We start from the raw sequence: 17,265 nt of genomic DNA, 5'->3' as shown, positions 1-17,265 counted from the left end.
TACCAAATCGGGAGGAAAGACTTGCTCTGAACTAGATTACCGTCCCCTCAAAAAGATTTTGGAAGACTTCCAAGCGTACAACTGAATGGAATTACACATCTAACAGATGCGCCTTGTCTCTGTTAGCGATCTGAGATACAAGGATACCTCACATCTGTATTTTAAACGCATCCTCTTGGAGCCAGATCTAACATTTAGGTACACTCTTCTGACCAAATCATACCACTATTTACTCTATTTACATATCTTGCTGGCTTTGAGAGCAGATTTAATAGATAGCAGATTTTAACAGCTCACCCAGCCAAAAAGGAGTTATCTTTACAGCTACTAAGTGTCATTAAGGGATCAACACCTAAGAGACTCTGTAGGCATATCTCATTTGAAGTCCAGCTGACGGAGCTCAAAAGAAAACCAAGAATATCAAACCAAAGATCGTCAACAGAGAGACATAGGACTGAATTTTAAGAAAGGGAGAGAGACAGAAGCTTATTCAAGTCCGAAGCTTGGTTAAACCAAGCGATTCAAGGCCCAATCTTCTCTTCCTACATGCCATTCGTTTGGTATTTCAGAATAATTTTATTTGCAAAAGCCGCGTCCTCTTCAGGAATTTCATTTATACGGGCTCTTTGCAGATGAATCTAGCTGGAACACACGACACTGCAGTATAAAATGGTACGCCTTCTTTCCAAAAGGTATGGACAAAGGCCGTGCCCAAGAAGACTCAGCAAAACATTATTATTTTTTCAGCCAGCTCTGAAGTTTGATGGTAAATCTCACCCCTGTAACTCAACTGATACTCCCTTAGAGAAAATTACTATTGTCTGCTTTTCCCACGCATGCACCTCTTACCTCATACATGACTTGTCCTGAGGCCACGCGTTTTCTGTCACCAAACGCTAACTGCAGCAGGTGTAAACTCACCACATCACCTTCGCTGAAAAAGGGATAAATTATGAAATTTGGTTACAAAGCTGCTTTATAGTCCTCATTGTCATGTTAGTAGACCTAGACGTTTTCTTAATAGCATGCTCCCGCTGAAAAGAACACCACCTCTTCCCAAAACATGATCATCGGCCACATTTAGCCACTGAAACATGAAGGAGGGCGTTTTGACACTAACAGCTTCAGGGGCAAAAGCCAACCGTACAATTGGAAAGCTGTAATATGTTGTATGGACTAAGAATTGTTGGAAATAGTTCTTCACAGTGAAGAGTTCTCCATCAAAACTGCTTTGAAGTCAAATTTTAAAAGACTGCCACTCTACCAACAGCTGAGCTGATGGAATCGCTTGCTGATGCAGAAAGAGAGATCTCTCTGCCCTTCCCTTACCACCAAAGTTCCCCTCCCCCTCTTGCACACTCTGCACCCTTCCAAGTCCGATTTGATTCAGCAGAACAGCAGGAACCCATTGGCTTTTCTGCTGAATCGTTTGCTGCCAGGGGAGCTGCACTGGCTCACCAAGGCTCCACAGACTGCTGACGCTGGCACAAGGCCATCGGCAATACTGTCACCGCCGCCTTTAGGGGCGGCAGGCTGTTGTGTGGGCACGCCTGGTGTTCTAGATCTGCAGCCTCAACTGCTCCTAGTGGTATTTTAATACCACGGTGTGACTATCAAACAAATGATGAAGCAGTCATCGAGGAACAAAAGCAAACCATTTGAGAATGCGAGCAGAAGAATATGGCCACTGTTGCTTTGCCTTCTGACAGAAGGCAGGAACTAGTAGGTCCCTCTTCACGTCTGGTAAATCCTGTAAAAATTGCATTCTAAGTTTAACACCTTCTGTACTAGAAAGAATCTCCTGCACAGCTGAAGAAACACAACAAATACACATGTTCAACTGTATGGGAACAAATATCTTTAAAAAAAAAATAAATCAATTCATTGGCTGATAGTTAAAGTTTTTATTCACCTTTCCTGCGTAGACTGAACAGCCCACAAGTAGCAACAATTGCGAGGATCATTCTCAGGCTCTTGAAAAGTGACAGCATAGACAGGAATCCTCCCTCCTTCAAGCTGAGAGTGGTGCCTAGAGGTTTAGGGAAAAAAAAGCAAAACGAAAAAGAAAAAAAAAATGTGAGCCTAGTGGCCCTAATTGTTTGTAGAAGGATAGAAGCATCTTCTGAGAAAAGAGCACCTAGCATACTTATCCTCAAAGTACAGAATGTCATCCTTCCATCTCAGACACGTGAGCCAAGGAAGAGACTACGTTTTATGCCAGAGTCAAGAGCCAAAGAAATTACTGTCCAGCAAATGCAATAACCTGCGTTTATGTCATCCTCTGCCTCCAGAGGATGAATATAACGGATTCCTTCAGCTGCCAAGCAAAAGATTGTTCCTACTGTTGGAGGCTACTTCAATATCAAACTTAAAATGCAGCGTATCTTCTGAACAAATGTAAAACAGGGCCAAACACAGGTAGTTTCTCGTTTCTTGGACTACGTCAAGCATTGTTCTTCCCGACTTCTGAACCTTATTTGTACCTCCACACTCTACTCTTGCCACCTAATTATTCCTCCACTGTCTATTTATGCATCCAACAGCTTCTGGGGAGTCAGTGCAGATCTGCTGAAGTGAATCCCGACCAGAAGTTAGCCAAATATTTCAGGTGAGGTTGCTCTTTCGGCCAAAGCTGACATGCAGGAAAGAATACATTTTTCAGGCACAGGTCAGCTATTGAGTTTTCATGTCTCACTAGTTTCACCCTGGACACTTTAGAGAATATCGGCACCAAAATCACATCACTGACATACTTCAGCCTTTCAATGGATGCCCCAGTTGCAGTAACCGGTTCTGAAAACCCCAGGAAGCATGCTTTCCACAGTTCCTCAATCCACAGGCACAATAAGGAAAACAATCCTAGTCCACTGGGGAGAAGGCGGACCACTTGATCCAGGTATGACTGAAAAGTTATGTCAGAAGAGGATTTCTGAACGTGCCAAGATTATACTCATACTCATGTCAGTCCCTGAAAAAGTTCTCTTTACATTCACATACTTCCTTAAGCAACAAATCGAGAGCCCCACACCTCCAGGCATGGCCAAGTGTAAAGGCCTACTTACTCTCTCTTCAAAGTTTTCATATTCCAGAGCGACAGGTAGCCATCTGAGAAACCCACAACGAGCTGGTTGCTTCTGCTTATGTAGCACAGGGCTGATACTGCTGTTCCGGAAGCATTTTGTAGTTGAAAACAGAGATGTCTCCCTTCGCTGGTCACAGTTTCTCTTCTTTGTGCAACTTCAGCAGGAATTCTAGTGACAACTTCTAGATCTACACACACAAAACCAAGCAATAAATGAATACGTTATGCCATTTAGGCTGCATTTTAGGCACTGATGTGACAACCCCTATCATCTAATGCTACCGTGCCAGGCAAAATAGCCATTTATGCAACACTTTTTTTTGCCATTTCCATCATGTATGTCTTCAAAGAACATAAGAACTCTCGGATAAGACAAGTATTCTCACTCACATTTGAAAGCTAGGTAAGAGCGTAACCTTCATAGACAAATTCTTCCTGGACTCTGAAAAGCAGGAGTTTGGGCCTCGTGATGAAATTTGAAGTGGCACCTCGTGTTTGAAGTGGCACCAACTCCCGAAGCTGCTGTTGTAATAGCCAAAACGGTGTATGCAATCTGAGTACACCTATTCGAGATTTCATTCATCCAAATGCATGGCTTTTGGTAAGTGGGATTTATTTTAAAAAACAAGCCCAAAATTTGCCCCAAGTCAATTAACACAAGCAGAAGAGCATTCCCGGGAAACAGGGCTCCTCCAACACAACTTCCTACCAGGCGGCCACACCGGCTCACGTGGCAAAATTCCTACACCTCTCTGGCAAGAATCATAGCGGCACAGGGATCTTGGTGGGAAGGGGGCATTTACAACACTGGGAGGAGCAGTCAGACACTCCCAGGTTTAATCAGGTCAGGACTATACGATGTCAAACTGCCACCTGTAACCAGTCGTCAGAAATGTCTGACACAAGGGTCTTCAAAGTGGGATGCATACTGTTTATTTAAAAGACACAATGTTTAAACGTTAATGTTTTCTTATATTTAAATTCATGTTGAAAAACTGCAAGCTTACCTGATGCTTCAATTTCATTCTGACTGCAAGATAAATCATCCAAACAAAGGTCAACCAGAAGTAGATGGCCAACATCTGTAGCCACTGCTGCCACCCCAAAGAGCCATCGCAGACTCTGATGGAGGTGCTGAGTGCTCACGCTCGCTCCACCATGATTCGCTATGGGTTCTATAGCAGTTACCTACAGGAAAACTACAAGTTACTATTTGAGCTCTTTGATAAGCTAAATAGAACTCATTCAAAAGTGAAGGCTGAATTAGCACATCAGAAACAAGAAAGTAAATACAGGAGCATAAGACTTAAAACCAAAGCATTTTGTATTGTCTCCAATTAGATCAAGAAAAAAGAAAAAGAAATAAAGCCCTGTACAAAAATCTGTTACTGCCTTCTGTTTACTAGATTTCCTACGGTTGACTGAATTCTACTTAAATGGTGCATTCTATTATTACCGCTTAGCAATTTCCATTTTCTACTTAGGAATAATAAAGAAAACATGGGAAATCAGTTACATGCAAGAAACTTTATCATATTCAAGGGGTGTAAGACTGACAAACAAAGCTAAATCTAGGTCTCCCACCGCTTGCAGCCCACCGGCACTGCGATACTGTCACAGAATCACACAGAATGGTAGGGGTTGGAAGGGATCTCTGGAGATCACCTAGTTCAACCCCCCTGCCAGAGCAGGGTCACCTAGAGCAGGCTGCCCCGGAATGTGTCCAGGCGGATTTTGAATGTCTCCAGAGATGGAGACTCCACCACCTCCCTGGGCAGCCTGTTCCAGTGCTCTGCCACCCTCAAAGTAAAGAAGTTCCTCCTCATGTTTAGCAGCTTCCTATGTTCAAGTTAGGTGGAACTTGCTATGTTCAAGTCTGTGCCCGTAACCTCTCGTCCTGTTGCCAGGGACCACTGAAGAGAGCCTGGCCCCATCCTCCTGACACCCACCCTTTAAGTATTTATAAGCATTGATAAGATCCCCCCTCAGTTGTTTTTTTTCCAGACTGAAGAGACTCAAATCCCTCACAGCCTTTCTTCATAAGAGAGGTGTTCTAATCCCCTAATCATCTTCGTAGCCCTTTGCTGTACCCTCTCCAGCAGTCCCCTGTCCTCCTTGAACCAGGGAGCCCAGAACTGGACACAGTACTCCAGATGCGGCCTCACCACAGCAGAGTAAAGGGGGAGGATGACCTCCCTCAACCTGCTTGCCACATTCTTCTTCATGCACCCCAGGATGCCACTGGTCTTCTTGGCCACAAGGGCACATTGCTGGCTCATGGTCTTCCTGCTGTCTATGCCTTCCTTGAAAAACAGGTGTCAGGATAAATCAGGGCTCGAGAGTCAGACGAGGCAGCGGCCAAGTTGCATGGGAGACACACCATTTCCATGGGAGTGAAACGTATTTAGAAAGCGTTGAAGGGAGAGACCAGCTTAGTAAAATTCACACTAGTCCGCATTTAGAAGAAAAGTAACAACCACATAAAGGAAAAGAAGCTTTAAATGCACACCAGCGCTTTCACGAATGTTGAGAAAAATGTTAAAAGCCAGCCTAAAGCAGCAGCTTCTCAGATAAAAAGGTGACTCCACCTAAAGGAGGAAGCGCACACTGCTCTTTCACGTGCCCAGCAGTCTGCACGCAACTGTATCACAAGGTGAAACAGACCTTTCAAGCACAGGTTGCAACACATCCCAGGACAACACTGACTGCTAGAACAGAGATACAAGCACATGAAGACTCCTGCACTAAAGCTGTACAACAAAAGGACATAGGCTATTGTTTAGCCCTCTCACAAAACACAAGGCAAACAGGAAGCTTTACAGCAACAACAAAGCTTTATATGAAAATAAAGCAAAGAAGTGAGCATCACAAGATACTCCATTTTTTAATATATTATTTTTTTACCCCCAGAGGTGGGGAAAAATAACCAAATCCCTGAGCCCCAAAGGTTTCTCTTCTCCCATATCAAGCACTTGCTATCATTACACTGCCAGGCAGTCTACCCCAGAATTTACCTTTCATCTTGCTCACAAGAATGCTAATCTTAGAAGTACCTAGAGCACTTTAGACAACTCAAATTTCCTCTTCCAGATCTCCTGTAAATCAAATTAAATTTCCAATCTTCTCTGCTACTCGAAGGACTGTCAAAAGCCTTTTGATTATTCCAACTCTTGCTGCTCCAAGTCTTGATGATCATTACAAGGCAAGCAGAAATACTGTACAGAATTTGGCTACAGAATTAGCCAAAGTTCAAGTGCCGATTCCAACTTCTTTCTGTTTTAAGATTTTTTTCGCTGTACAACTGGCTCCAAATGAGTCTTTTCCATTTTTGCATACAGTCTTCCAAAAACGTTTCCCAATTTTAACACTTCAGTTTTCCATGCAGAAGCTCCTGAAACTGCCTATTTTTCCACTGCACTATGCAGTGCCTTTTCATATTCTCTTAGACTAATGACAACTCATTCTGGGAATAAACAAAGAAAACTTTTCTCAGCTCACTGAATCTGAATGCTACCCTTCTGCCTCATACAAACCAGGAAAGGTTGTGAAAATACCCTTCAATAGTTCTGAAGCCTTATAAACCCATTTAACAGAACTGATGTTTTTAATTCAGATTTGCTTTTACTAGAATCCAATTCAAATAATACTGCATTAACATTTTCAGTTTTCTGCTACATTTCACAATTTCACATGTATATCATCCAGAGGGCAACAAGAGATGCTCACACACAAAAAAAAAAATTATGTCAAATGTCTTTCTAAGCTTGTGAGTTTTGTTTTTTAAACTCATTCCTTTTCTCTCTGAATGACTACACACCTCTCTTCCACTAAAAGGCAGTCATATTGTCACTAGAAATAACCTGTATTAATACTCTAATGGCTTGACACCTTGGACCAGAGCTATTCTCAGTTCACAGAATGGTTTGGGTTGGAAGGGACCTTAAAGACCACCTAGTTCCAACCCCCCTGCCCTGGGCAGGGACACCTCTCGCTAGACCAGGCTGCTCAAGGCCCCATCCAGCCTGGCCTTGAACACTCCCAGGGAAGGGGCATCCACAACTTCCCTGGGCAACCTGTTCCAGTGCCTCACCACCCTCACAGTAAAGAATTTCTTCCTGATATCCAAATCTACCCTCTTTCAGTTTGATGCCATTACCCCATGCCCTATCATTACACCCCCTCATAAAGAGTCCTTCCCCATCCTTCCTGTAGGCCCCCCCCTTTAGGTACTGGAAGGCTGCTATAAGGTCTCCTCAGAGCCTTCTCTTCTCCAGGCTGAACAACCCCAACTCTCTCAGCATGTCTTCATAGGAGAGGTGCTCCAGCCCTCTGATCATCTTTGTGGCCCTCCACTGGACCTGTTCCAACAGGTCCATGTCCTTCTTGTGCTGAGGACTCCAGAGCTGGACGCAGTACTCCAGGTGGGGTCTCACCAGAACAGAGTAGAGGGGTAGTTGGTGTTAACCTGTACAACTTAGCTGTCCACAGAAGTTTTATCTACACAGTTTTGCTTACCCTTACTCCCACTGACAACTTGGAAGTTAACAGTCCAACTACCAATACCTGTGTCCTGTCTATACTCATCTAACTAACATAATAGCAAAAAACCAGGAAGCGAAATGAAAGCAACAGACCAGACATGCTTGTAATCAAGAGAGTTCATGGCATAAGAGGAGAAATTCAGATAAGCTTTGGCTACATTCCAGAATTCATAACCTTTATCTCACAACCACCAACCTTTCCCGCAAAGGCTTCATCATATTTTCTCCTGAACCACTTCTTTGTGATATAGAAAAACTCCCTAATATAACTGAGAGTTATAACTACATTCAGTTTCAAATCACTTCTGTAGACACAGATTCGATATGTGTCATGAACCTTCCTACCCTTTCCTTTTCCTATTCCCAGCTTCCTTAGATTCACGAAGGAAAACTAAGCTATGTCCTTTTTCTCAAACATAATTTACTTACTGATTATATGCTTATGTCAGTACACAGCTTGTCTTTCCAGCTACAACTCTTAAGATTTATCAATCTTAGATGGGTAAATTACCACAGTGGAGCACCAACCCAACTCCTATCTCTATAAGTGACCCCAATACGAATGCTTACTACTAGTCATCACACTGTAGCATTACAAACAAACAAAACTCCACCTGTATTCTAGCAAGTGAAACCAAAGCACCTGATGGAAAGCTGGCTAAGAAGTTAGTTAGCTAGTTGTTGCAGATTCTAAGATGATAAAAATATAGCGCATCTTGATGTTCTATTGACTTCCACCGATTCTTGTTTACATTAAGATAATGAGGCTAGGGGACACACATCATTTGAGTTTCTGGGTTACAGAAGACAGAAAACATCAGCAACATTACACCAGTGTGTCCCATCTACACAAACACACTAGTCAGAGAGCAGAGATTCAAGGACTGCAGGCTGAAAGTCGACCTCCCAACAATCTGTCAGATAACTCACTAGAGGCTCTTTTTTCCTCTCCTAAGTCAATAGAACAACGTGTTCTCCTCTCAAGTCACCTGCTTGCTAGGCTGAGAAGTCATTTACAGCACAACTATGGAATTTTGAGATATTTTAAAGACAGTATTTCTGACAGAAATCAAGCATTTTGGAAACGTATGTTAAAGACAAGTTAAAGAGTGTGGGTTTTTTTCCTTTTTCGCTCAGGACAAAAAAAGGTATTTTTCAACGCCTTTTTGTGGAAGTGGACTATCAGGTAACTACGTGCTCTACAATAAAACCAGAAAACTTGTTCTACTATCAGTAAACTCAAAAGATAACGGTACCATTAAGCCCAAGATTTTACAGCAACACCATCTTGACTGGATACTCTCAAGTGACAGGATGTTAACGCACAATAGAAAAAATACCTCCTACAAAGAGACGCTCCAAAGCTTGACCTAAAACAGGGTTACGCAGCACCTATCATAAAAGCTTCGTTTCTCCAATTAAAAAGTACCTACCCTCCCGGGAAGAACAACTGCTTTAACCACTCTTGATATTCCAAGGTCGTACAGACAGAGAACACTTCCCTCTGCTTCTTCCAACCCAACCAGCAGTCCAGTTCTCTTCTGCCAGGAAAACTCCTTCACCACACGAACAATGGGAGGCTGTTCATTGACTCCACTGAAACGGTACGCAGAGAGCCGCTCTCCTGTCACAGAGTTCACCACCTCAAGTTGAGGACCACGTGCCAACCACGCCAGGCCGTTTCTCCCTGTGAGAGAAAAGAAAGAGGACTGAAGCAAATGTCCAACGGAAGACTGAAAACAGCTGAAAAAAAAATCACAGTGCCTGCCCCTTTCCTTCAATAAACGTACCTAGCAGAGGAAGACCGACCTACCTCATTCTAGTCAATGATTCAAAATCACCCGTTGAAATCCCCAAGCAATCTCTCCTAAAATTAACCACCTTGTTATTTTGCATTTGTACTTGTCATTCCTGCACTGAAGAATCTGGGTTGTTTGGGATAAAGATTACAAGGTCCTGATCGACAGCCTTTATACCACATTCGCCTTGGTTTTGCTAGAAATCATCTAAATACATACGGGAATACCAAGTCTTAGAGCGTACTCCACACAAAGCAAATCTAAGCCTATTCATTTCCGGTTTATTCATTTTACTTGACACATGCCTCCTTTGGGCAAGGATTTGGACTGCAACAAGAAATTATCCTAACAAGGGCACTGTGTGAGTAAATTTCAACTTTCACACGTGCTGATCACAGGAAGAATTGAAGGCATTTTGTTTCACTGAACTACTGCCAGCCCAAAGGAAGTATGAGCTCAATTCCTGCATTTACACTCAGGTAGACAGATTCTACCTGGTCTTAACAGAAGCCTAGACCTCCAGATAGGCACCCAGCTCTACTGTCACATCACCTGGAAAGTCAACTACCTGATCTGCTTAGCCACTGTCAGCAGCTCTCCCTGGGTACTCAGCTGCATCCTATTAGATACTTTGGAAATATAGCTGCAGCACTTAACAGTCTTATCCTCTTCCTTCTGGTTTTAGTCAGACTGGAAAAGAAAAAGCACGGGGGGCTGCCCCTGTAACACTGTAGGAGAACTATTTCTGCATCTGATGTTACAATGGTCACAGAGCTCAAGCTGGTGCAAATAAATACCACCCAAAACAACACTATCACATTTTTGAAAACTGCCTTTTATTTCATTAAAAATTGAGGAGGGGTCACTGACTCCACATGTTTAAGAGAATTATTTTAATAGCATGAGACTGGTGCAGGTTTTTTAACTTCAAAGTTTAACTATACTCACGTTTTAATATTAGCATTTGTCATCGCTGAAGCACCCTTTTTGTTCTCTCTCTCTAAACAGGATGCCTCTTAACAGCAACAACCTGACACAGCTGATACGATGACCTGAGGCTTCAGGTAGCCTCCAGGCAAGAACAGCTTTATACCGAGACCAAATTTAAAGGAAAATGCTCACCTCCAGAAAACCTCCCGCACAGCACAGAGCCGAGGGTTCCCTCATCTTCCCCAAGTGCCTGAAGAGTCACCTCTGGAAACTGCAGCAGACTGCTCGTTACCTCAGCTGTTAGGTCTTGCATTCTTCACTGTAAATACAGGAAAAAATTGCACAACTAGACTCACATCAGCCAGAAATATTCTTGAGAGTGACAGAAGTTTCATCAGTATGCAGTGAAAAATCCCCTAGACGTCACCTCTAGCTCTTTTCCTTGCAAATAATGGCACCAGGGAGACTTTTTGCTCTCCCAGCAGAGCAAAAGGAGAATCCTTTGCTTTTCTGATGCCTGTGAGATCACCAACAAAAAGTGACCCAGACGTATCAACAGAGAAATAACAGGAAAAAGCCCAATACGCTGAGTTCAAGTCTACTCACACAGGTTAGGAAGATGGGAGCTGAGAAAAATCAGATTTTAAAAGGTTTCTCAGCAACAGGTACAACTTTCCATTTGTCCTTTCCCTTGATTTTATACTTTTTACTTATTGTTAAATGTCTTCTAGCAGATTACATGCATCACTTATGTCTTGTTCACTTTCAGCGTGTTTATTTTGAACACCAAGGAATACAAAGTTCTTAACTACCTCCACTCTCAAATTATTCCAGAAAACATGCTGTTGATATTTTCTACATTACAAGCAATAAAGACTTTTATAGCTCATCAATTAGAAAGTAGTTTTCCATACACTTATGATGTAAACATAACACAGCACTTTAAAACACCAATTTTATTCTGTACTTAAATCCTTGTATTCCTTATTCCAGTCCCTTCCTTCCTATTGCCTGTCTCTATAACATCTCTGCAGTATTTTACAAAAAATTGTAGGCCACTCAGAGTGTTTCCACGCTTCTGTAGGTGCTCCACAAAGTGTTCACATTTCTGCATGTCAAGATCAACGTTTTGTGGAAAAACTCAAAAGCTGAAGGGATTTACGAGATTAAATAGGTGGCTAAATAAGAGATATTCTGTACACATGAAAATACAAACTACTTTAAGGAACTACATTTTTCAAGTTCACTGGGTTATTCAAAATGCCCCCAGAAAACAAGACAGCTTTAATTATCTCGTTCAAATAGCACTGCTTTCTTCATGAGGTCTCAAAAGGAAGATATTATACATGGTTCACTATTCCTGGGTGTTACACAAGCTGACCAACTCGGGCATCAAGCAGAATCCTTACCCTATGCTACAAACCAGTACAGCCAGCCACTTAAATGTGCACACAAAGCCTATTGGATTAACTGTACCATACATGTTCTCCTGCAAATTAAGTTTTATGATTGTTTCTTCCAGCATGCTCCAGTAACCTATTTTCCTTAGAGCACAGGAGGTTATAGCTAGGTTTGAAGACAAGACTCTGGAAGCAAGACCAAGTTATCAAACAGAAATGTTTATAAATAGTTACAATTTATATTAATTGTACTTTTCTGAAGAAAGATTACGCTTTAAAGCCCGGCCATTGGAATCTACTATATTTCAAGCCAGAAGCACTCTATTTGACATTACATTCCTGTATCTTCTGCCAGCATGAACACAATGAGCACGTGAAACACAGGAGGTGTACATCAGGGTCCCACACTAAACACAAGTCAACATTTGGAAAAAAATGTTGCCGATGGCAAAGGCAGTATCGCAGGACGCTGCTGTAGCCTGACCGCTCTGCCAGCATTCACAACCAGCCCAGATCAAGTTCCAAGTGGGACAACTTATTTGCAGTACTTTTGTTGGGTTTGCTTTTTGGTACCTGTCATTGTTTCAAACTGACAGCAGGATGAATTTTCGCGCTGCATCCAGGGGCTCCAGAGAGTAAAAAGGCCCACAATTTCACCAGCATTCTGGCTTAGTTTATCGTAATGACTTAATGAATATATTTTATGAGTAACCTGTAATACCAAATACTAATACAGATATATTGGGTTGGTGAATAGCATCTTTTAAATGCTTCAGTCTGTGCCCACTGCCTCTGGTCCTGTCACTGAGCACTGCTGGAAAGTACTTGGTTCCGTCTTCTTTATCCCCTCCCTTCGGGTATTTATATGCACTGGGGACATCCCCCCTGAGCCTTCTCCAGGCTAAACAGTCCCAGCTCTCTCAACCTTTCATCACAGGAGAGACATTCCAGTTCCCTCTAACCATCTTTGTGGCCCTTCGCTACACTCTCTCCAGCACTTCCATACGTCTCTTATGAAGCTGAGGAGCCCAGACCTGGACACAGCACTTCAGGTGTGGCCTCACCACCGCTGATGAGAGGAAGGATCACCTCCCCTGACCTGCTGGGAATGCTCCTCCTCATGCAGCCCAGGCTATCATCAGCCACCTTTACTGCCAGGCCACATTGCTGGCTCATGGTCAACTTGGTGTCCACCAGGACACCTAGGGTCTTTTCTGTAAAGGGCTACCCAGCTGGGCAGGCCCAGGCATATACTGGTGTGTGGGTTTGTTCCTCCCCAGGTGCAGGATTTTGCACTTCCCCTTGTTGAACTGTATGATGTTCTTGTCAGCCCATTTCTCCAGCCTGTCAGTCCCTCTGGATGGCAGCGCGAGCCACTGGTGTGTCAGCCACTCCTCACAGTTTTGTATCATCCGTCAGCTTGCTGAGGGGACACTCTGCCCCGTCATCCAGATCATTAATGAAAATGTTGAACATTCAACCCCACCCCACCAAAGCAGCCTATTTTAAAATATTCAGTTGGCCAAACCTCCTTCAAGGGAGAACACTGACTATGACAACATCTATTAAGGAATTTTATAAAACAGCACAAAATTCCAAAAACAGCATATATGATTGTAGTGAATAAAAAAAGACATAAGTAAGCATGGAGATGTCTGAAAAATGGGTCTGTGTGCTAAGTACTTCATGATTACTAACACATTATACTAGTAGCAAGATAGTTTTAAGAAAGAGAGTCAACAAGTATCTCCCAGTAGGGCAGGTAACAGCATTCAAGAAAACTTCTCAACCGCACGCTCTCTGAGTAACCCTGCCTTTGCAACTGCTTACCTGGACAGGCGAAGAGCACACCTGGACCATTCATGTAACTTTAAATTTAATCATGCCGCAATTATTAACTGCATATGAAAACATGTGAAAATGCTAAAGCATCAGGCACGTCCACATTTCCTCCAGTAAGCCAATGGGCATTTTAAACATTTTTATTCCCCAGATATCTGCACTGGCAATGAGGAAGATAAAATCCATAATAAGTTATGAACAATATATATAGTGATCTGGTTATTAGGATGTTTTACTTGCATCATTCTGCTAAGTTAAACCAAGGATTACTGGGAAATCAAAACAGCAGGAAAACACTTAGACAGAGCCAGGTTAAAGGCATGAAGCCTCTTCCTTAAGAGATATATCCAACACTAACTGCATTTCTGCTCTCTTTGAAGACAAGAACTACAATCATATCCCTATTTCTGTCTGTTAGAAATGAGATTAGTGTAAAACACCACAGGCTTACTTCATGTTCAGGAGTAAACCAGAATCCAACCTCTGAGCTGTATGCTGTACCAAAGCGGTCTGTGTACAAGTTGACAAAATTAACCACTGCTCTTCACCCTAGGTACTTTATGACTTCCAAACTTCACAAACTATTTCCAAAGAAAGGAGCGTACCACGAGTCACAGGCTGAGGATAGATTTTTGCATTAAAAAGCTCCAGAAAAAAATAAACATGGAGAAATCGCGCATTCAAGAAGAATCACATACAGCCAAGTCAGGGTTAAGGGACGTCAGTTTTGACTGACGGTAGTACCTGAAAATCCGTTTCAAGGGCCAACAATGCTTGCTGAAGAACAAGCTAAAAATATGGCCAGCCGCAGCTGAAGAGATGGTTTCACAAAACATGCTGACTTCCCTGCCACCAAAAGAGAGGACTTGCCGCCGCCTCCCATCTCTCCATCACCTCCTTTGTTCTACTACCGTACTCCTGTGGCTCACCTCGCACTGCCTTAACAGTGCCTTAGAGCACTTTAGGAGCCAAGTTCACTCCCTGAGCAGGCAGGAAACTCACCCAGAAAAGCAGGTGGTGTTCCACCAGCTTCGAGAGCTCAACTGCCTTGCAGAGACAACCAGCAAGCATAAGAGGTGGCACAAGGAAGGAGGCAGGACCACACATCGGGAAGAAGGAGAGGGAATTTGTCCATCTCCTTTTTGTGGCAGTCAGCCCCGGCTGCTAGCTCATACCCGGGTGAAACGACACACTCCGTTTGCAGGGAGGGCTAAAAACCCCTTTACTTTTAGAAAGGACACCACCCAGGACACAAGTCAAGCATCTTTTAACTCCCTCTTGCACGGAGAGACTCCCTAGCTCTCTGGGAAAGGCTGCAGCTGACAGGCGTCGTTCTTCCATTCCGCCAGAGGTGGAAGCTAAAGTGATTTCAGGGAAGGGTTACATGGCGATCAGAGAACAGACAGCATTGTGTGACGCTGTTCAGATGACATTTTCTAAGGAAATGGGACAAAGAGTGGGAAGAAGAAGCCAAAGAAGAAGAAGAAATGGAAGAAAAATTAAGCACGAATTCCAGAATCCCAGCATCACAATGAAGAGAAAGGCCTTCCAGAATCACTGGAGGTCCTCTGGTCCAGCCCCCCTGCTCAGGCAGGGTCACCTACAGCAGGCTGCCCAGGACCGTGTCCAGGCGGCTTTTGCGTATCTCATTCTGAAACATACTTTGACAAAGAGCAACCTGACAAGCCCAACTCCAAATGCATTTGCAACACGTGCAACAGGCCCGGCTTGTTGGTGACTCTCTCCTGCCAATTTAAGGCTTCTCTCCACCACACAAGTCAAGCAATACCACACCAGCAAAGCCTTGTCACCATTAGTTCTCTAAAACTGTATCCGACAGCTTCCTAGGTAGAAGGCACAAAATTAACAGAAGCCTGATTATGTTCGTTTCACTGTCTTAACAAAGCAAACCCCAGGCAGGTCAATGCAGGAAAACCAGTTGATGCAGCAGGTGAACAAGAAGCTGTCCTCAGCAGAACAGGGTACGGTACTGTGTGCCCAAACGCCTGTGCCAGCTGCCAGCCAAGACCGATACAACCATCCAGAGGGAGCACCTGAACGACCCCGGTTAGCCATACACCCCACACAGGGCTCAGCATTCCCGACAGAATTAAGTCCCTAAATTTACCATCACTTTATCAAACATGATCAGGAAGCAATTATTAGACCTGAGAGACTGACACCACACTTCCTTTCTATTGGCAGAAGCTCCAGACCTAGACACATGGTTTATTAAAGAAAAAAATCAAGGACTTTTGTTTGAGTCAGCACCTCTGCTGCGTGATGCATGCTTCATGCAGAAAATCAAGAGACACCCCCACCCCCCCAAACGCGCTGGGTTCCTATAAAGCTGTGCTTTCCCCATTAACCCAGCCCTCTTCCCGCGATCGCCGCTCTACGCAGATCGCGAATTTCCCGCCTCCTCCTGGAAAACCACACCGAAAAGGGGGAGGGGAGAGAAAAAAGGAAAAAGAAAATAGTAGAAAAGGCAAACTCTTCAAAAAAGTGACCGATACGCGAGGGCCGGCGGCGGGTGGCCGGACAGGAGGGGAACCTCCTGGCGGCAGGCGCCACATCTCCCACGCCCCCCAGCCTCTGACGGCCGCCTCCCGGCTGCCGAGCGTCGCACGCCACCGCCTCCCATGTGCGCTGCACAGGCCGCCCCGCCAGCCGCCCCGGCCTCCCCCCGCCGCGGCCGGGCCACATGTGGCGGGGCACGGCGCCACAGCCCGGGGGTCACTTACATAAGGGGCCGGGCCCGCCGAGGGCCCCCGCTGCGCCAGCGCCGGCGGCCTACCCCGCCTCAGGAGCACCCGGTACCTGCTGCTACGGGCGAAGGAAGGTCCCCTCCGCTGCCTTTCCCCTAACCGCCCGCCCTCACCGCCCACTCCCGCCCGCTGGGTGTTGGTTTTTTTTTTTTACCCCGGTACGTGCCGATCAGGGCGGCGGCATCTCCCGCAGCGGTTAACGGCGGCCTCTGCCAGTCACGGGCCCGCCCGCCCGGCCGAGCCGCCCCTCACGCTCCTGCGCAACTCAGTGCGCCCCGCGCCACGCTCGCCACGCTCGCCCTCCTGCGCCGCCGCGCGCGCCCCGCGCTGTTCGTTCCGTTCCGCACCGCTCTCCCTCCCCCCGGCGCGCGGCACCCACCTCGCTCGCTCACCCGCCTCGCGGGGGGCGGGGCGGGGGGAGGGGCGCGCGGGGAGGGTGGCGAAGTTCTCGCGAGAACGGTCGCAGCTACCGCGGGAGTTTTCAAATCGGCGGGACGCGGCCCCGGGCGCTGGTCACCGCCGAACTACGTGTCCCGGCGTGCCGCGCCCCCGGCCCCTTCCGCTAACAGGCTTCCTTCCGCTGCGGGCCGCCTTGGCGCGGGGCACGCCGGGAACTGTAGTTCCTGGCCTACGACAGCGCCCGGCGCTTTGGTGGGTGTAGGGGAGGTACCGTTTTGCTTCGGGGCCCTAGCGGCCACCCCATCCACCGGGGGACGCTGAAGGGGGGCGGTCCCAGAGCACACAGGGAGCACGCCCAGCACCTAGCAGTGTGGGGCCGTGTCTGCCCCCTTGTCCCTCCAAGGGGGAACCCACCGTAGAATAGTAGAATTGTCCAAGTTGGAAGGGACCTTTAAGATCATCGAATCCAACCATTAACCTAACACTGACAAAAAACACCACAAA

At 45.4% G+C, this 17,265-nt stretch overlaps 1 protein-coding gene across 1 annotated transcript in view; it reads right to left on the bottom strand.

The window, feature by feature from the left end:
* The window catches only part of LOC128906956 (protein ELYS-like), a 47,984-nt gene extending 31,255 nt beyond the window's left edge, over positions 1–16,729 (bottom strand). Inside the window, exons 1-7 of the mRNA XM_054195134.1 lie at positions 16,517–16,729; positions 10,545–10,671; positions 9,057–9,310; positions 4,090–4,270; positions 3,063–3,270; positions 1,913–2,029; positions 850–934 (exon numbers count right to left, since the gene is read on the bottom strand). Of these exons, the coding sequence (XP_054051109.1) occupies positions 850–934; positions 1,913–2,029; positions 3,063–3,270; positions 4,090–4,270; positions 9,057–9,310; positions 10,545–10,665 (966 nt within the window). The 5' untranslated portion in view covers positions 10,666–10,671; positions 16,517–16,729. The remainder of the gene's footprint in view (positions 1–849; positions 935–1,912; positions 2,030–3,062; positions 3,271–4,089; positions 4,271–9,056; positions 9,311–10,544; positions 10,672–16,516) is intronic.
* Positions 16,730–17,265: the final 536 nt, after the last annotated feature.

This window comes from Rissa tridactyla, chromosome 3 (genome assembly GCF_028500815.1).
Source record: "Rissa tridactyla isolate bRisTri1 chromosome 3, bRisTri1.patW.cur.20221130, whole genome shotgun sequence".
NCBI lineage: Eukaryota > Metazoa > Chordata > Aves > Charadriiformes > Laridae > Rissa > Rissa tridactyla.
This window is presented reverse-complemented; position numbering and strand designations above follow the sequence as displayed.